Consider the following 20,859-nt stretch of genomic DNA (forward strand, 5'->3'; position numbering starts at 1 on the left):
CACCAGTCATCTGACAAAGACAAAGGCTTGATGTAGCAGCTCCATGCAGCTGTATATTTAAGCACAAAGGTGCTTTGGGGTAAAGAGCCCGATAGGAATGTCTTTACATTTTCAGGTATTTAGTTTAACACTAAATATCGATTTTAAATTTGCTCTTGTGGAGGCTTTTCTTATAGGATGACAATGAATTTGGGTGACCACACATTTTCACCGTGGTGGACGTGCAGGTGAGCCTACAGAAAGTTAATGTTAAATGGCATGTGTTGCACTGATTATTGATCGATTTACATGATAAGACTTGTGGAAGCATTAAAGATACTGACTCGTATTCATAATACATTTTATTTAGTGATGGATTTTAAAGAAAATAATGAGGAAGTGTAAAATAAAGTCAGCGTTTTTCACAATTACTGTGAACAAAAAGATGAACTGGATTTTAGTTGCAAATATTTACTCAGACTTTTTACACTCCACTGATTTAATAGGTGCATTTTATGTTTTGTTGCCAGTGGGGGATTCTGGCGAAATATATTGCTTTACTTCCTCGTCTTGCTTCCTGTCATTTCTGCAAAATGTGCCCAAACCTGTTGATGCCACCTGTGTTTCGCTCAGAGCACTTACTAAGCGCAGTGGCTTTTTAAAATATATATTTAGCAACCAAAGCAAGGAAGTGCTCACAGGGGGAAAGAGGGAAGAGAGCAGGATGAGTAAACCACAAGGATTTTGGAATTGAGCAGTGCTGTCAGTTACTTTGCTGAACACAAGGTCCAAAAGATGAAGTTCTGATGGGTGAGTTGTTTGAGTTTTTGTAAAAGTTTGAAAATATAAGGATGTTGTTTGTGTGCTTGTCCACTGGAAATGACTGTTCAATGAGGAAATATATGAATGAGTGTGTTTGTTATACGGGTTTGTCTCTTTTACCCCATGCTTGAACAGACATTAGTGGCCTTTATGCGGCTGCAGTGAGGCCTGGGATTGAGTTGGAAACTGAGTTGGATTCACATTCTGGGAAGTGTGAACATCTGGCAAAAATTTATGGCAGCTTATTAATTATTGTTGAGTTAGGTGTGCACAAATGTTTTGTGGAATTCTCCAGTAATCGAGTGACAGAGTTCCCCGTAAACCACAAGGAGAATGGAATTAGTAAACTGAGATCTCAGATAACTGACACAGACTGCAGGTGACATTCAGTGATAACGTTTTCAGATAAAAACCTTTTACACAGAGTACAAGGTGATAAGATCCTGTGTTGTGTCTGAGAATGGAAAAACTCTGACTTCTTTTTCTTAGATTAATTTCTATGAAATTTGTGTACCAATAAAGTAGATTTTGAATATGACTCAGTATCTTCAATGCTTGTGTGAGTCTACTGGAACTGGAACCATTGTAGACATGTCTGTGAAACCCTGAGTGGAAATTACTCTCAGGTATGAGGAGTTATGGCTCCCCTTATTTCCACGAACAGTTTTGTTCTCCACTTCAAATATACACCAGCTACGTTATTAGGTGCTACTACTACTAACTACTGAACCACACTTGAATAGTTGTTGAATAATAAATAAGTGAAAAAGTGTATGTGAGTGAAGCTCTTTGCATTTTGCTCAAACTAAGTTTATTCATTAGGTACACCTGCCCAACTGATTAATGCAAATCTAAGCCAATCACATGGCAGCGGCACACTGTATTTAGGAGTAAATGTGTTGTAGTTCAACACAGCCTTTCAAAAGGTCAGACTGAGATGCTGCAAGGCTGCTTTAAGTAAACGTGGTCAAGCCGGCCTGCTGAAGACGAACCTGAGCATCAGAATGAGGAAGAAAGTTGATCTAAGTCACTTTGAATGTGGGTTGGTTGTTAGTGCCAGACCAGCTGGTTTGAATATTTTGGAAACTGCTAATCTGGGATTTTCCCACACAACCATCTCTATTGTTTACAGAGATTGGTGCGAAAAAGAGCAAATATCCTCGAGCGGAAGTTCTCTGGGTAAAAATACCTTTTTAATGCCAGAGGTTTGAAGGGAATGACCGGACTGCTTCTACTTAGGAAGGCAACAGTAACTCAAATAATAATAAATTTATTTGTATAGCAAATATAAAGAGCATCTCTAAACACACAACATGTGTGACTGTGAAGAAGATGGGTTAAAGCAGCAGAAACCACACCGAGTGCCATCCCTGTCAACTAAGAGCAGGCCTCAGTTCACACATCAAAAACCTTTTGGCCTTTTTCAGCTTTATTTAATAGACACAGTGAAGGTCGGACAGGAAAGCGGGGGAGAGACACGCAGCAAAGGGGCATGGGTCGGACTCAAACCCGGGACGGACTCAAACCCGGGTGGGACGCTCTCAGCCGAATGGCATGTGGTTGCCCGCTCAGCGCACTGAGCCAAACCGGTGCCCATGAACGTCAAAAATTTAATTGGAAAAATATTGACTGGTCAGATGAATCTTAAGTTGTTGTGTAAACAACATGAAAATTTGAATCCGTCCTGCCCTGCGTGGTTCAGGGCCTCTTACGCAGTCTATAAGTCGGTAACGTCATGTGGCTGATTACATTTTGCCACAAGTACACAGAAACTGAACATGTGCTGATAACATGAAGGAGATGGATCATCTCGGTGTTTGTGACACTACCTGCAGCGGCGACCCCTTGTGATTGAATCCAAAGGCGGCGGGCCTTGGCCCTCTGGAGCCCCGCAGTTAAAGTTAATCTGGCTTTTTGGACCTTATTTGGAAATATCTGGTCAACAAAAGTGGAAAGCAATGTGATTCAGAAACAGAAAGAACAAAAAGCGATCAGTGTTTCTGGGTTTCCTGTACTGCCACAAGCAGTTAACTATGGGGTCAGTGGGAGACACAGTCAAATCATTACCTGCAGTTCACCACTTTTTGTCTTTAATCAACAGACATCAGATCTTTGAGATGCCTCTGTGGTAGTTTGCTTCATCTACCCACAGTAAGTTCATGTGGTGAACGACCTACAATTGCAAAATAGAAACATTTAGAAAGATTCTCTGGACGATAGTGCCACAAACGTCATCTCCTGAAACAAAAAAAATCCCACATTTTGGTATATAAGCACATTGTGTGCCAGTTTAGGATCATTAGCAGCAAACAGAAACAGGCAACACCATGGGTCTTATTAAAGGTAAGCTCCTTTTGATTTCTAGTTGAACAGTATAGGAGGATCATTTGTTCCTGCAAAGCGTAGATCAGACACAGATCTTTGTGTAGAGCTGCTGTTTATCTTCACGTTGTGGTGTGTTTTGAAGTGAGGCTTTTTAGAACTGCTCGAAGCGTGGAGTCATTGTCATTTAACGGTCACATTAAACAAATTTGTATGGCTGCCATCTTTCATCTGCATACTATAATGTCAATAACTGCCTCAGAGTTACCCTAAAAAACTTGTTGAGGTATTTGTTACCTCTATGCTGGACTATTCTGTACTTCTTTATTATGATTTTGCTCTAAAAGCTTAAAGAAAAAAGCCTTCAGTCCAATCCACTGCAGTGAGAGTGCTAACAGGGACTAGAAGAAGAGATCCTATTTCTACTCACATACAAAGTACTGATTGATCAGGGCCCTTACAGACCTGTAGTCCTGATGGAGAATGCAGGCTAAACATGGTTCCTAGAGTTTCTTAAAGTAGAATGGGAGGCAGGGGCTTGAGCCTCGGCTGTGGAACCACCTCCCAGTTTGGATTCAGGAGACAGACATCCTCTGTAGTTTTAAGATTAGGCTTCAGCTTTTGTTATTGTTTTTTGGTTGTTGTTTTTTTTTTTTGGTTTTGTTTAATAAAGCTTTTACTTAGAGCTGAATCAAGTGACTGAAACCATCTCTCAGTTATGCTGCTATAGCCTCAGAGTGCTAGGGAATTTCCCATGATGCACTGAGCACTTCTTTTCCACTCAGCTCTTTTCACTAGTGCATATCATCAACTTTTGTCTTCCCCTCTCATAGTTTGCATTTTGTCTGTGTGTCTCCACGCTCTCCTCCTCTCCCCTCTCCAATCTTGGTTTCGATGCAGGTTTCTTCCTGTTAAAAGGGAGTTCTTTCTCCCTGCTGTTGCGACATGCTTAATCTTCTTTCTCTAAGATTGTAGGGTTTTTACTTTGTAGTGAAGTAACCAGTGTTTTGAAATGGCACTATATACATAAAAATATACACTGAAGTAAATGATCCTTCTGCTACTTTACCGCCTTTTATGTGTAAGTCTGCTTTGAGGTATGAGGGTGTGCTTACCATCTGAAATAACTGTTTAAGTGTCAGTCTCTCAAGTCTAGCTTTCTTTTTTAGTATGATCAGGTGATCTGCCAGCAGTGTTGATTTCAGCTTTTTTTGACATCAGCTTTTTTTTTGCATAACTGCTTGCAGAGCTCCCTCATCTGTCGCTCATCGTGATGATATGTATTCCCATTATGGCTTCCAACCCAGTGCCAAAGAACCCTATACAAGAGCTTAAAGAGGAAATGAAGAAGAACTTGGAAGCATCTCTCTGCGAACTACAAAGGGCAACAAATAATTATGTAAGTACAATAAAATAAAATGTGCCGGTAAATATAAATCTAAAGATTTGCATTCAACTGTCAAAGCCACTTTATGTGTCACGATAAACACGATCTGTTGTAAAGGAACCCTTTGAAACTCTGATTTTTATCATGGAAGTATAGCTAACATCCTCAGAGCGCTGTGCTGCATCATTGCCTTTGCGCTAACTGCTCTCACTTCTTTTGCAGTGCAAATACGCAGGTCTGCCACTCAACTCAACCGACACAGGGAAACTTAAGGGACAAACTTGGGGAATGGGAAACGAAACCGAGATCAGGAATTCCATCTGTGCCATTGTGGGCTGCCTCGAAAGCCTGCCAGCATTCGTCAAGGATGTAATTGGGGACCGAAATTTGGGGGCTGAAAAAGTCACCAAGAACACAAATGTGTTCCTTAAACGGTTCAACTTGACTGTTGCGCAGACAGATTTCGCTGGTGCCCCCCGGCAACATTGCAGCATAGATTTAAAGGCTTTAGACACTTACAATAAGAAAACCACTATCTTCGGTATTTTAAAAAACAGCATGATATGGGTGAAAAATTTCACACAGATGGAGCCGTCTTGTTAATGTTTTCACTAACCTGTTAGACAAAATGTAAGAGTTTTTAAAAATATTTATTTTCCTACCTATTTATTTATTTATTTATTTTTGTATTTATTAATTAATTATTATTTTTTGCTTGTATTTATTTTATTTATATCGAATGATGTGTAATGTTTTATGGCTGGTCCATTCTGACTGGATAACGTAACCTACCACATGTGCAGTTTAAAAACGTTACCTGGCATAATAAAATGTTCAGCTCAGACCATGAAGCCCTTTGACCTTTCCTTGTTTCTCTGCTTGCCACACAAACGACATAATGTTTTGTTTTTTTACATTTTACCTTAGCCATCAAAATGTTGTAGCCATCGCAGCACTAACCTAAAAGCAAACCTACGGCCAAACCTTCACACGGTGAAGTTCAGAGGACGCTCTTGCCAAAGGCGGACCACACAAACAGAGTTGTCTCGATGACTTCGCAGAACATCCTGCTGACTAACACTTAGTGTAAGCACAGATACTAACCCGCCTAACCATCACTTAACCATAAACACGACTGCATCTTCATGTTATGAGAACCAACTTTTTGTCCCACATAAAGAAGAAAAGAGTTAATAACAGGACTGTAAACATCTTTAGCAGCGTCTACTAATCGGAATGTCAGTGGTTCGATCGCTGACATCCACAACTCTGAAAGACATTGAACCCCAACGTAATCCATCAGATGCTCCCAACCATCACATATGTGAATGTAGAAAAAATGACTTGTGTTGGTGTGAGTGAGACTCTTGTAGTAAGAAAGCACTATGAGTCTTTAAAAAGAGCAATTTAGTATCTCTATGCCTATTCAGCCAATCACATGTAGTGTATTTAGGTGACGATGATAATAATGAAGTTTAAATTGAATATCAGAAGGGAAAAGAAACATAATTTGAGTGACTCTGGTTGTTGGTGCCAGATTTCACAAACTGCTGATCAGACATATCCATCTCTGGGGTTTATACAGGATGGCCCAACATAGAGAAAACATCCTGTCAGGATCAGTTCTCTGGGTGAAAATCGCTTGTTGATGTCAGAGATCAGAGGAAAATAGACTGCATTGAGCTCATAGGTAGGCAACTCAAATAACAATGTGTTACCAGCAAGGGATGTAAAGGAGCATCTCTTGAAGCAGATGACCAGAGCAGCAGAAGACAACACTGTGTGCCACAGAAACATAAAAACATATTCCCTGATCTGATGACTCTGATTTCTGCTGTGACGTTTGGATCACAGGGTCGGAATTTGGATGGAGAATCCATCCGGCAATGGTTCAAGCTCTTGGTGGTGTGATGTTATGGGGGATATTTTCTCACCTTGAGCCCCTTAGTAATATATTACCATTATATGCTGGTCTTAATGGAGACCTGCAAAGGTCAATAATGATTAAGCTCAAGAAAAAACCTAAAACAGTGATGACACATTTACATTTTCAGGACAAAGCTTGATTGATTACGTTCACTGACTCATTTTCTTGTTTAATATTAGGCTAATAGAAACACACACACACACACACACACATATATATATATATAGAAAGCTGTGCAAGTCATTCATGTAATTTAAATGAGTAATCACATGAGATCTGTTACGGGATGTGTAGTTTTTTTAAACCAGGGATTCCTTTGAGGAAACCCCCAGAAGAGAAAAAAACCTGAATCCTAAAGTTTTCTTATTCTCAAAGCTGCACGCAGAGGAAAATATTAAAAGCCTGATCTTTATCTCAGGAGTTCTAATAAAAGTGATCCTTGAAAGATGGACCACAGTGTCTCATTAGAGCCTGCAGTCAACCAACGCCTCCTGCTGTCATGGATTTCCGTGCTGGTAAGCATCTTGAAGTGAGGCTGTGTGAAAGCAGGCTGCAGCTCGACTCGAGTTTTTTGGTCGTCAAACTTGTGCAATGTTGAAACTCTCCAGTGGTTACTGCAGCTCACCCCCCCCCCCCCCCCCCCCCCCCTCTCTCTCTCTCTCTGTGTGTACATGTGAGTGTATTCAAATCTAATTAATCTCCTCTGTGTTCCCTTTCATGCTGCTGCTGCTGCCGCTGCAGTTTTTATCTTCTTCTGCCTGTTCTCTGTGCAAGCAAACTGCGGGACTGTTAGGAACAAAGCCTTGAACACCACCATCCAGGAGATTAGAGTGGAGATACGGAGCGTGCTGGAGCACTTGGTAAGACTTCTGATGCTTACAAAGATCATTAGATCATAAAGAAGGGAGACTGTGTGAAGAATTTGGTGTTTTTTAACTCAGTACTGTCTCAGGTAAAAGTTTCCACAGTTTACATGTGTTTTAAAGCAGCTTGAATGATAGTTTGTAAAAATTGACTCATCTTAATGGAAGCAGCTTCGGTAAAGCGCTGTGCTGTGTTTGAGCACACAGCCCAGTCAGATGTCAGAATCGACTGAGATTATGCTAAAAATATTAAAATGAAAATTTTAGATAATTTAACAAACACAATAAATAACAATAATTCTCATTTTTATTTTATGTTTGTTCTTAGTTTGTGCACTGAAAGGCCCTAATAGAGATTAACAGGGACTAGGTGACATATCAGTAAATCAGTGAGCTGAAATTATTTGCCGACTTACCGACAGTGATGCGTAATCAGCATCTACAACTGCTTTTAAAATTAAGCAGAAATCTAAAAGTACATTTCTCAGCTTCCTTTTCTAAAGTAAACTGAAAGTTTTGGGGGGCTTTGGCAGCTGGTTTGGAAAAAATAAGGTGAAAATGTAAATTTGCACTTTAGGGAACAATGACAGCCTTTCAACCTTTCTGGCACTGAAGGTGATAAATTGACGGCTGTATTTGAACCGCCTGCAGCTTGTAACTCACTGATTTTCCTGCAGGATGTTCCCGGGGTGCTTCCCAACATCTCCTGCCACACCCTGAACTTTTCGGAGCTGGTCAGGCCAGAGCAGCAGCACCTCACCGCTCACCAGCTCTCGTCCTTCCACAGCCGCATAGCAGATGTGTTAACACTCACCCCAGAGCTGTCATCGCAGCTAAAGGCCATCCGCCAGTCCATGCAGGATGCCGAAAAGCTCTGGACCGGCATGACGGTCTCCCAGACCTACAGTCCACTCTCCTTCAAGGACTTGGATGCCTATGTGTACACCAAGTGCTTGCTGGAGCTTGTGGACAAATGGCTCGGCAAAGCGAAGTTTTGATTTCACTGATTTGTCGGCTGCTAATGTTCTAATTTATTTAAAATATTTATTGAAATCTGATATCCTGGTTGTATTTATTTATTAATAACCAAATTATTTTTTATTAAAGATAAAGGGAAAAGAACTCCAAGTTTTCATTTTTGTTGTATTTATTGTGATTCTGAATACTCTACATCAACCAGAAACAGCAAACAAATGTTGGATAAAAACTTTGCTTCATATTTTTTTTAAAAACCCACGCACATTCTTGTGACTTTAAATCTTTAAAACCAATTGAAATTTAAATACAAGTTATAACGCACATTGATCCAAATACTGTCCCCTGTATCTCAGGGTCTTGTTCATGAGTGAGGGGAGCAAGAGCACAGTAGACGTATTGGTGCTGCGGCTGCAGTGATGTGGACACTGTACCAGTCTGCCGTAGTACCTAGAGAGAGCTGACCGTGAAAAAGCTCTCAATTTACCAGTCGATCTATGTCACCACCCTCACAAGCTGTGGGTACTGATCAAAAGAATGAGATCGCTGATACAAGTAGCAGAAATGACCTTTCTCTGAAGGGTGGATGGCCTCTCCCCTATAGATAGAACGAGGAATATAATCATTAAGAAGGGCTCAGAGCCACTACTCCTCCACAATGAAAGGAGCCAGGTGAGGAGGTTCGAGCATATGAAAAGGATGCTGCCTGGGTGAGGTATTCCGGGCATGTCCCACCGGCAGGAGGCCCCAGGGAGACCCAGGTCACCCTGGAGAGATTATATCTCTCTGCTGGCCTGAAAACATCTTGGCGTTTCCCTGGAAAATCTAGAGGAGGAAGATGGGAAGAGGGAAGTCTGGGCTTCTCTGCTTAGGCTGCTGCCTCTGTAACCCGGTCCCGGATAAGAAAGTGAATTGATGGATGATTAAAAATAATAAAAATAGTTATTACACTCTTTAAGAACTGAGGGGAAATTCCATTGACAAAGTACACTACACAGGTACCTGAATACAGCAAAATAAAAACAAAAGCCCAGTCCACAGAGTTACAGCACAGTCCAGTCCTTGTAACTGTCCAGCAGGCTGTTTCCTGATCTCTTCTCATTCTCAAACAGCAGCCAGACCCACAGGAAATGAGCTGTCCTTCTTCTGCACAGTTCCCGTCTGATATCACTTCCTATGAGCTCCACAAGACTCCAGCATCTGCCCAGTGTATTGTGCAGATGTAATCAGCTGTCAGCCTGTAGTTCCACATTACAGCCACCAAGTGGCCCTAAGCCACCAGCTTCCAGCTGCAGGCTGACTTATCCAGTCATCATTACTCAGTTTGGTCAGTTAACCACTCTTTTAGTCCAGCAAACAAGTCTGGCAGCACATTAGAAATGTACACAACACACTAAAAATCTTTATATTAAGACTAAAAGATCTAAAACAACCAAAGTCAAAGTTTTATATAAATACTTTTAGAAAGCACAGGTAGTTAAATATATTAAATGAAGTTAAATATTCTTCTGCCAGACAAATAAACAATAAGGATCAGCTTTCGATGTAATGATAGTTACTTTTATCTAAATATGATATTTTTTAAAAAGTAATTTTGCGTTTTCTTCTGCCAAGAGAGAGCAGTGCAACTTAGCCAAAGGACACAGACTGGAGCACGAATGATTAAAAATTAAATCTATTTTTAATTCACCCCTCAACAATACAGGGACTAACTACACATGGCTAACACTTAGATGGTGTCAGGATCTCATCTCTACTTTTGATATCTGATATGGTTCTGTTGGCTTCATCAGGTGGTGGCCTCCAGCTCGCTCTGGAGCAGTCACAGCCGAGTGAGAAACGGTGTGAATGAGAATTAGCACCTCCAAGTCTGAGGCCACGGTCCTCAGCCAGAAAAGGGTGGACTGCCCACTCCAAGTCAGGGACGAGTAACTGCCCCAAGTGGAGGAGTTTAAGTATCTCAGGGTCTTGTTCACGAGTGTGGGGATGTCAAATGCTTGAACCACCTCAACTGGTTCCTTTCGATGTAGAGGAGTAGTGGCTTTACTCTGAGCCCCTGCCAGATGGCCAAACTCCTCACCCTATATATATCTATAAGGGAAGGGCTAGCCACCCTTGGGACCCAACTTATTGCTGGCTATGCAGACCAAGCTCTTGCAACAATTGTATAGGGATCGAATGGCCCGTAGCAATGGGTCAGAGACCCCATACATGCCTTCTCCAAGTCCACAAAACACATGCAGACTGGTTGGGCAAACTCACATGCACCCTTAAGTATCCTCAAGAGGTTAAAAAGTTTATCCAGTGTTCCACAACCAGGACAAAAACCGCATTGTTCCTCCTGAATCGGCTGCCTCCGAAGTCCCACAGGCTAACCCAGCCCGATAGGACTTGAGTGGTGAAGTCTCCCAATAAGACGACAGGTGGAGTCGTCAGGTGGAGCACCCACTACTCTGAACTGTCATTCAGCGCATGGGTCCAGGGAACAAATCCTTGCGTCCACCAGGAAAAACTCCAATGTAAGGGAGCAAGCTGAGGGGACACTAAGATAAGACACCCACCCCAGCCTGCCACCTGTCACCAAGGGCAACTCCAGGCTGAGACAGAGATCAGCCCCTCTCCAGGAGACTGGTTCCGGAGCCCAAACCGTGTATTGAGGTGAGCCCGACTATATTTAGCCAGTACCTCTCAACCTCACACATTAGCTCAGGCTCCTTCCCTTCCCTTCCCTTTGAAGCAGATGGCCTACATAAGCAGAAGACTATACTGTGTGCCAGTCCTGTCAGCTGCGAACAGGAAACTTAGGCAACAATTCATACAGGCTCACCAAAACTGGACAATAGGAGACTGGAAAAAACGCTGGTCTGATGAGTCTTGAGTTGCAGGATCCAGATGGTAGGGTCAGGATTTGGTGGATTCATCCTGCTTTGTATCTGGCTTTTGGTGATGTGATGATGTGGGGATAGGTTCTTGCCACAATTTGGGCCTCTTAGTAGCAGCTGAGAATCATACGCTGGCCTTAAAGGACAATGGTAAAGGTCAAAGATAGAAAAAAAATTGCATTCTAGCTAACCCTGAAACAGTTTTGGCATTTTTTTAAAGAGTTACTTATTTGATTTTACATGAGAGATCACAGGAAATAAGATTAAACGAGGGTAAAGCACAAAGGTACCCACCTTTAATTCTTGTTTGTACACTTTTCTTGTTTTGTCCAGTTATTACAGATTTAATCTGTTTTGGTTGACTACCTGTTACGGGAAGTGTCGATGTTTTGTGTTTTCTTTTGAAGAAATTTCTTTACAAAGGAAAGCCCCAGCAGAAAAACACTGACTCCTAAAATTCTTGCTCTGAAAGCCACACCCAAAGGAAAAGAATGATCTTTCTCTGAAGTGAGGCTGTGTCATTTGAAAGCAGGCTGCAGCTCGACTCGAGTTTTTGGTCGGCAAACTTGCTCAGTGTAATCAATCTAATTAATCTCCACTGTGTTCCCTTTCATGCTGCTGCTGCAGTCCTTATCTTCTTCTGCCTGCTGGCTGTGAAAGCAAACTGTGAGGCTGTTGGAAACAGGGCAGCCGAGCGTGCCTTGAATGCCAGCATCCGGATGATTAGGGTGAAGATACGTAGCGCGCTGGAGCACTTGGTAAGGCTTCTGATGCTTACAAAGATCATTAGTATTACATAATGAGGGAAGAATTTAGACTTTATAAAAGAAACTGATGTTTTTAACTTGATTCTGTCTCTGCTGAAACTAAACTGAGCTGGTAAACGGTGTTTTAAAGAGAGGTTATAGGTAGTCCACCACTGGTTTAGTAAATTAAAGCTTTTATAGTCATATCAGGTTATTTGAGGTGCATACACTGGTATTAGGATGTTACAAGCAATACCAGTTGTAGGCTGTGCTCCCTTGATTATATGGACATGAGGAGCTGGTGACACCACAGACCATGAGTGTATGTTGATGCTTTAAAGGCATTATCAAGACTTTTGCTCTATTTTTAGCAGCTGGTTTTAAAAAAAATGTAAACATAACTTTACATTAGAAAACAAAGAAAGGCATAATAAACTCTTCCTGGGACTGAAAGTGATGAATTAAGAGCTGTATTTGAACCGTCTGTCAGTTTCAAATTCTTCTGTGGATCATTTGCATGCGTTTGTGTTACAAAAATAACAACACATCATCATCAGTTTCACACAAACAGCGATGAGTAGTTACTGAGTTGTATGTTCATGGATTCTCCTGCAGGATGCTTTTGGACTGCTTCCCAACATCACCTGCTTCACCCTGAACATTTCAGAGCTGATCAAGCCGGAGCAGCGGCACCTCACCGCTCACCAGCTAAGCTCCTTCGAGTGCTACATGGCAAAGGTGTCAAAGTTCACCCCGGAGCTGTCGTCACAGCTGCACTACATCTGCCAGATCATACGTGATGTGGTGCATCTCTAGACCGGCAATACGGTCTCCCACACAGACTACCCTCCTTCAAGCAGGACTTGGACAGCTATGTGTACACCAAGTGCTTGCTGGAGCTTGTGGACGAATGGCTCGGCAAAGCTACGTTTAGAATTCACTGATTGGTCGGCTACTAATGTTCTCTTTTATTGAAAATATTTAGTTAAATCTGATACCTGGTCATGGATTCTATTGAGCAAATGTTTTGTATTGAAATTAAAGTGATGAGAAGACAAAGTTTTCAGTTTTGTTGTATTTATTGTGATTCTGAATCATTTAAGGCATTTTCCATCATGTTACATGTAGACATTTGGGAAGAGCACAAAGAAACAGTCGTATCCAGCATAAGAAAATATCTTTTCTTCATAAAACCAACAATACAATACTAAATGTTGGGAGTCGAACATAAGCAGATCCAATCTGCGTCATCCTGTACATCATCCAAAACAAATCCACACAAAGAAACACAAAAGTAAAGATCACTAGAGAGAGAGAAGGAAAGAAAACGGTGTAATACAGGAGAGAAACGGCACAGAGACATCATCAAAAGAGGAGAAACAACTACAAAACTATTTAAAGAGAAAGCCTAGCTGCATTCAGAGGTGCATCTTCATCATCAAATAGTAGTAAATCATATCTGAACTCTATATATTTGACTCGCAACACCAAACTGTTCATTTAAGTGTTCATCACTGCATTCTCCATTTTTTGTGAACTGAGCAGCCTACAGAGGAACACAAGAGCACAACTTCCCCTATAAAAGACTCGTGCAATCCAATCATAAATAAAAAAAAGAAAAGAACTGCACACACAAAAAGCTGCACATTCATCTATTAAACATGGTGCGTTGTGCTACTGTAAACTCAGTTGTTCTGCACAATAAAAGAAAAAAAAAACAAACTCACAACATCTGCCTGAGGAGTGCTGAACCACAAAAGAAGACAGAGACGAATCCGCTGGCAAAGATCACATGCAGGCACACTTTGACCTCAAGGCTGCCAGCTGCACTCACAGTGTCTAACCCTCAAGCTCTCCACAAAGCAGAGTACTCCATAAAAACATTATGCCAGTAACACAACAGACTGAGAATACTCTTGGATATGGCTTTGGGTGTGTTTCTTTGCGCTTCCTCCAATGCATTGCTTTTTATCTGTGTTTGCTTTGAACACGTGTACCCGTGAGAAGGAAAGAAACAGCATATAAGTGAAACCTGTACCCTTACAGACAGTACGTGTTCCTGCTGAGAAGGATCCTGGCTCGACTTGTTCTTAGATGATTAGCGTAGCCCTGAGTGATCAGTAAAGAACCAGAAAGACCCCTACTGCACACTGAAGATCCTGTAACACTGTAGATGCGGGAATATACAGTAGTGTATGCAAAATCTGTACTGCTAGTTCAGTTACGCGTCTTGTGGGCGCTGACAGTAATGTTGCGGCATCGTGCTGCGGCCTGCAACGTTCATCCTTGTGTTGTTTGCAGGTGAGCTCAGTAGAAATGGGCAGAGCAGGGACGGAAAAAAACTGCTATGAACAAGATAATATTCACCTGAGTAAACAAGGGACGGTGAACAGAACAGGACAGGCAAATTCCAACATATAAGTATTCAACTTTAATATATTTCAATCTCCTCAATGGGAGGCGTTTGAACCTCCAAATAAAATAAATTGTACTTCTAGCTAGATTAAAAAAACCAAAACAAAACAAAAAACATCTGATAATCTTGTGAAAGGAAAGAAATGATGTCCTTATACTGCATAAGAGAACAAACTTCACATTCAGCATTTCCCCTTTTTGAAACACAATCTTGCGACTTAACATTTTTTAAATGTAACTTAAATTTAAATACAAGTTGTTGCTTTCAAGACATAAAAACAACATGGGCCAGCTTCTAATACACTAAAAGAGGAAAATCATCTGAAAGTTAAAGATAGTCATAGTTACTTCTATTTAAATATGATTAAAAAGTCATTTTTGCACTCATTTTGTTTGGTGCACCATGTGTCTCGTTCCCAAAAGTCAAACATAGTCTCTTTTCTGGGATTTGTGGAAGACTGAGCTTGCTGAAAGGCTACAAGGCAAACCAGTGATATGTTATGATGGTTAAAAAAAAAAAGTTCAGGTGGCTTCTGGGTCACTTCCAGGAGGAATCTAAGAGTTTGTTTGTGTTACGGCCTGGATGGCTTCTTCAGGGAGCACGGATGGATCGCTGAGAATGGACGTGGTAGTGCACAGCTGGCGAAGAGTACTTAGGACCACTGAAAAACAAGCCCAAATGAATTGCATTAAAACAAATGGTTGATATTTGCACAAACAGATGCCCGTGTGCTTTCCATTTAGAGCCGCATGTAGTTTGCTCTGATTTAATCTGAGTTTTGGTTGACTGCATGACCTGCTCAAATTCAAATCAAGCATCAGCATAAAGAAGGTGATTTTAAGTCACTTTGAATGTGACATGGTCATTGGTGCCACACTATCACAAAAACCGCTGGGATTTGCCTCTAACCAACCATCTCATACAGAGAACAAACTATAAAATACTACAGAGAGTGAGCGGCTTGTTGATGCCAGAGGTCAGAAGAGAATGACCAATCTGCTGTGAGCTGATTGAAAAGCAAAAGTAATTTATACAGCCACTGGTTATAGCCGATGTATGCAGCACTTTTGAAGCAGATGAACTCCAGCAGCAGAAGATCATATGTAGTGCCACTTCTGTCAGCTAACAGGAAACTGAGGCTACAGTTCACAAAGACTCTCACAAAAACTGGAGAAAAATGTTGCCTGGCGTGATGCATCTTGATTTCTGCTGCAGTATTTTTACAGTAGGGTCAGAATTTGGTACAAACAACAAGAAAACCAGCTTCATGTCCTGCCTTGCTCCAATGGATCAGTTGTGGTCTAATGATGGGGATGTTGTAGACATATTCTTGGCACACTTTGGGCCCCTTACTACCATTTGAGCATCATTTAAACTTCTCAGCCTCCATTAGTATCGTTGCTGACTATGTCTACCTGTAGGGGATGTTTCTCATGGCATGTAGACTCTGAAATGATATATACTGGTATACACTATATACTTGTACTACAGTGCTTTATATTTTAGGGAGTGCCCATGTTAAGCAGTCGAAACATACACAAATTATTTGTGACCAGTATACTTAGGTCAGGTTTGTGACATATTGGTAGATTATAGCTTTGACAGCCCAAACTGAAGTCTGAAGTTACCATAAATTAGTGAAATTGATAACTTTGGCATTACAACTCCTTTAAAGCCATAAAAATATCAAGGAGGACTAATTGCATTTTGCTGCAAAGCTGGCATAACAACCATGATCCTGACGCTTTAACCTGACCTTGGCCATAAAGCTGTCAAAATGAGCTATAAAGATGATGGACGATGAGGTCTGGGAAAGTTGTGTAAACTGACACATTGATCAAAGTAAGACATGAATAAATACATCTAATGTGTAACTGTTTTTAAAGAGAATGATTTCACACAAATTGGGAAAAATTTAATCAAAGTGGAAATTAAAGTCAAATTTTGGGAGCTTACATAACAAAAAGAGGAGAAGCCGTAGATGCCTCTCAATATAAAGGAGCCTCAGCCCTGACAAGTGTGGGTATGTTTGTCTTCATCTTTCATCTGTCTGTCTGCTGTTGGCACTTAAGGCGCTACACCCCGGGGATTGCTTTGCGTTGTCTTGCTGTTCTGTGTGTTGTGATGCTGTCATGCTGTTTATAAGACTGTTGTGACCTCTGTGTACCCATCTTCTTAAGACTGCTTCCAACAGCATAACACGCCATGTCACAAATCTCAAAAAGTTGCCTCTGTTCATCAGGACGTAGCATTTTTAGTGGAAGAAAATGCTATGTAATAATCAGATGCACTCATTGTAATTACAACAAAGTTACTGTGATTACCCCTCAAGTGAGTTATCATATCGTTCAAAAACTGTGCTACAATGTTGAATTTCCTGTTGTGTCATGGTTGTGTGATTTCTGATTAAAAGGCAGGAATATACAGAGATGGTGAAAGATAGGGCATAGTCAAAGCTGTGCAGATGGAAGAAAGTCCCTTTGGGGTCAAAAATCATCCAAAAGTGCTGATCCACTTCTCTTGCAAACAGTAGGTGGAATGAAGACGTAAAGGACTTTCCCCCCCCACTTGTATGTCAGAGCATGTCGGTTATTTTACTTACTGGGTCTGAGTGCTGGAAGCGAGCAGTGACGATCCAGCCATTGCAGCGTGGTCTGACAAAGCTCTGCTCTGCTTGCTGTTGACACCATCCCATTGAAAGAATCAAAAAGAGGCTTGATAATGATGCTGAACTGAATGTATGACAGTCAAGGAGGAACTTTAAATCTGATTACACAACTTATCAAAATAGGCTTTAAATGTAAAAGGCCAAGAGGTATTAAAAATGCAGTGTGTGGTTTTGATACAGTTGAAGTCTTATTATCAACCCTACTACATTATTGACCTGGAGAGCAAAGGTAAATAAATACCTGAAGGTTTCCCTACTAGGATGCTAGGTTCTCTCTCACACACATATATACATAATACAGGGTTATTAAGATATATACTGAGACAAACAAGCTGATCTACACTACAGCAGCAGTGATCAATGAGATGCTTGGCTACAAGTTGAACATCCACAAGGAGCAGTACCCTCCATTGGAGAAGGAGAGTGGTTAGCCAACTATCAGAACTGCAGGGAGGTACTTAAGAAGTACAGCGAGCTGTCCATACCTAACACTTTGGAAACTGCCAAGAAAAGACTCACAACTTTGGCCAGCTGCTTGAAGAGGTAAACCAGAGAGATAGAAGGCAGAGAATAAAGTAGCTGTTCTCCACAGAACCAGCCAAGGTGTACTTTCAGTGGCAAGGGAACAATATGAGAGCAGCACCACCAAGGCTGGAGACGGAACAATACTGGAAGAGCATATGGGTAGCAAAGCTCATTGGCTAATGAATTTAAGAGAAGACTAGAAGAATAGATTACAAGAAGGCCGATGACTCAATGTCCCACACTTGGATCCTGGAATGCCTAGAACTATACAAGATCAACAGGACCCTAAGAGCCTTCATCAGGAACTCAATGGGGATGCATCTGCATCGGCCTGAACCCCCTCAGTGAGATCATTGACAAGACTGGCTACTAGGGTTGGGTGATTGGACGAATATATCAACTATCGGTGATCGTTTTCACAAGGGCGATTTATTCATTTATTTGCCCATGAGCAAGTTTGCTAATGATGATGGAGCTAATAGAAGCAGTCAACAAAAAAAAATAAAAATAAATAATAGCGCTGTTTTAACAGCACCCTCTTTTATTCGTGAGCAAATGCACCTTCCTCAGAGTGCGCCCAAATGCTTGTTGATGGAGATGGGTTTAGCGCGTTAAAATTTTTAATCATGTTAATTGTGATGACCGCATTAATGCTGCGCCAACGCTGACAGCCCCAATTTTTCTGGGGAAATTAGTTCATCCATGTTTGGACTTCTTCTGTATTATAAACATGAAATCAGTCTGTGCATGATTACACGGAGGATATGTGCATGCGCGAATATATCGCCCATCATCGATTATTGGACTGACAATTGTCGGCTGGAAAATTTTTATATATCGCCCAAACCTACAGGCTACAAATACTGACTGTGGAATGGAGCAGTTTTCAGCCACCTCCTGTATGGATGACATCAAGCTGTATGCCGAGAGTGAACAAGACATCAATTCACTGATCCACACCACCAGGATATACAGCAGTGACATCGGAATGTTGTCCGGCCTGAAGAAAAGTAGTTTGATGATAACATAGAGAGGGAAGGTAGTAAGAACTGAGGGGGTAATAACACCTATGCCCTGCCTGTGATCAGACCCTGCTGGGATAATAAGCTGGCCAGAGGAGGAGATAGAAGCCACTGATATCAAGAAAAGGAAGCTCCTTACCATGCATGCATGCATGCAGGGTTTCACCTCATGTCCAGCATCCTGAGGCTGTATGCCAAGCAGAAGGAAGGAGGCTGGGGACTGGTGAGTGTCAGCACCACAGTCCAGGATGAGGCAACTAACATCCATGGCAAACAGAAGGAGACAGCTTATAATGACAGATGTAGCAGTTCCGAATGACAGCAACATCAGGAACACAAGAAACTTAAGAAATTCCAAGGGCTCAGAGAAGGGCGGGAAGATGTGGAGGGTGAAGGTTACAGTGGCCCAGCAGTTATGGGAGACCTAACATCCGAAATAGAAAAAGTAAATAGACCTCCCCTTTTCTGTTTCACATCCTGACTGAACAGTCTCCACTGGTTTTAAAAATAATAAACATCCTAACAGCTGAACAGTTTTAGTGGCTCGCTTTCTTTCCCATGTTTTGGCTCAGAACTGTAGTTTGTCCTGGACTGGAGTCAGAGCCATTCATACACATGTGGAGGTGGTCATTTGTGAGCCTGGAGCAATATTTAGTTTGATTATATTCACTTTGTAGAAAACCTTGCATTTGTGTGTCAAGTCAAATACAGTGGAATAGTCACTTTTTACAAACTGCTCCTTCAGGATCACATTTGTTAGGAGATCGCCTGATTGGATGTGTAGAAGTCCAGCATTCAGCCATTTAATCCTCTATTTTCACTGTCCAATGTTTTTGTTTTTTGCACCAGCACCATTTGTTACTTATTTTTCTCTCCGTTTTCTTTGTCTCGGCCTTCTCCAGCACAGTCGTCTGTATCACTCCCTGTCTTTTTTCTATATTTGTCACTTTCTTTTCACTGTCTTTTCAGCTGTTGGCACTGCAGAGTCCCCGTGTGTATCCCCCGGAATGCACAGAGTTGATTGGCTAAACGATATCATGTGAGATAGCTAAGTCACATCCGATTGTTCTGCGCGTTTCTTCAGCCACTGAACCACTGCTGTAAAGACCAGAAAACCTGCACCAGTTAAAACAGAAGCATCCCATCAGGTTTTAAATCTGTTTTGGATATAGGTCCGGGTCCGAATGGGCCTGAAAAGCAGCCCGCATGCTAGTAACCTGCACTACAGCAACAGGGCTAAAACACAAGAAACTTTATCTGGGATAATTACTGCTCCTAAAAACAAACTCCCTGCTTCAGAGTCACTGGTGATAAATTAGAAGAAACCAGACAAACGCAAGGAATTTATTTTCTTTGGGTCTTTTCTTAATAATTGAGAAATTTTTAAGGGGAGAGGAGGTGCAACTGTAGAATATTAAACTGAATAAATAAATAAAGATTCCCCTTCACATAATACAAAGTCAATACAGATCTATAAACTCTTCTGGTCTTGTGTGAGGGGAGGCTAATTGGACTCTGGTAGATAACAAACAAACCAATCCCTCTGCTATCTGATACAACACAGTACCTATTTATTTTAGGTTATTTATATATGAATACTTTTAATATTTCATGGACTGAAAACTTTGAAATTTAAAAGCTGTATGAGGCACCAGTTTTATCTAAACCCTTCTTAAGAAAATAACTTACGCGTAACTTCTCCTGTCGGAAGCCTGCTTCTGCCTCTGCTGTGTATTTCCTGCAACTTATCATTCAGATCTCAGTGAGGTGCCTCTCTTTCTAGTTTCAAGTGGGAGACACAAAAGCCTCCCTCAAAAAATAAAAACTGTTACATCAGCTAGCTTGTAGAAGGATACGATCCAGAACTTCCAGTTCTGAAGTGTGCGGTTCTTCACATATTCATTAAACTTCTCTTGCATGTGGTCGAGGCGATGTCGTCTCATCGGTACGCCCGTAACAGGAAGCTGCTCCTGACACAAGCTGCAGTGAGGAAAGATTTCAGAGTTAATACATCAGATCGCTGTGCATGTTTAGTACTGTACTGTGCATAAGTCTCGAGCCACTCTTTACTTCCTTACATTTTGGTCGGTGCAGCAATGTACTGAAACCTGTGCAAACATACCGTATTTTTCGGACCATAAGGCGCACCGGATTATAAGGTGCATTAAGTGAAACAAAACAGTCAGATAAATCAAATTTTACTCAACTCATTCTTCTTGCTTCCTCCACTTCTGTACCATTGATTAATTAATATTGAATTCTCTCACAGCTGCTCTATTCCCATGTCGGTGCAGTATATTAATGACTAACTTCTAGTGGTGTGTG

The 20,859-nt window shown here is 41.4% G+C and overlaps 2 protein-coding genes and 1 long non-coding RNA gene across 4 annotated transcripts in view; 2 read left to right on the forward strand and 1 right to left on the reverse strand.

The window, feature by feature from the left end:
• The first annotated feature begins 691 nt into the window (after positions 1-691).
• LOC146657495 (uncharacterized) lies at positions 692-5,138 on the forward strand. The gene is made up of 3 exons (XR_014914160.1): positions 692-789; positions 4,371-4,522; positions 4,733-5,138. It is a non-coding gene; the product is annotated as an uncharacterized LOC146657495 (long non-coding RNA).
• A 4,908-nt stretch (positions 5,139-10,046) lies between these two features.
• LOC146657496 (uncharacterized) lies at positions 10,047-12,812 on the forward strand. The gene is made up of 3 exons (XM_085426781.1): positions 10,047-10,107; positions 11,785-11,915; positions 12,519-12,812. The coding sequence occupies exons 1-3, from the start codon at positions 10,047-10,049 to the stop codon at positions 12,717-12,719; spliced, it is 393 nt and encodes a 130-aa protein (XP_085282907.1). The 3' UTR covers positions 12,720-12,812.
• A 151-nt stretch (positions 12,813-12,963) lies between these two features.
• Positions 12,964-20,859, reverse strand: part of mlxip (MLX interacting protein) — a 28,285-nt gene continuing 20,389 nt past the window's right edge. For both annotated transcript variants that reach the window (XM_085425623.1, XM_085425622.1), the window contains exons 15-17: positions 20,391-20,514; positions 16,922-17,051; positions 12,964-14,980 (exon numbers count right to left, since the gene is read on the reverse strand). In XM_085425623.1, coding sequence (XP_085281749.1) covers positions 14,874-14,980; positions 16,922-17,051; positions 20,391-20,514 — 361 coding nt within the window. In that variant the 3' untranslated portion in view covers positions 12,964-14,873. The remainder of the gene's footprint in view (positions 14,981-16,921; positions 17,052-20,390; positions 20,515-20,859) is intronic.

The sequence above is a fragment of the Rhamphochromis longiceps genome, linkage group LG12, assembly GCF_057381845.1.
Source record: "Rhamphochromis longiceps isolate RC_006_pf linkage group LG12, R_longiceps_female_GT1.1, whole genome shotgun sequence".
In the NCBI taxonomy this organism is placed as follows: domain Eukaryota; kingdom Metazoa; phylum Chordata; class Actinopteri; order Cichliformes; family Cichlidae; genus Rhamphochromis; species Rhamphochromis longiceps.

Bases quoted from the DNA above. Each gene is read 5' to 3' on its own strand.
- LOC146657496 (XM_085426781.1), top strand. From the start codon at position 10,047: ATGGTTCTGTTGGCTTCATCAGGTGGTGGCCTCCAGCTCGCTCTGGAG. The intron at 10,108-11,784 runs GTGAGAAACGGT...CTGCTGCTGCAG, and splicing joins TCTGGAGCAGTCACAGCCGA to TCCTTATCTTCTTCTGCCTG. The intron at 11,916-12,518 runs GTAAGGCTTCTG...ATTCTCCTGCAG, and splicing joins GTAGCGCGCTGGAGCACTTG to GATGCTTTTGGACTGCTTCC.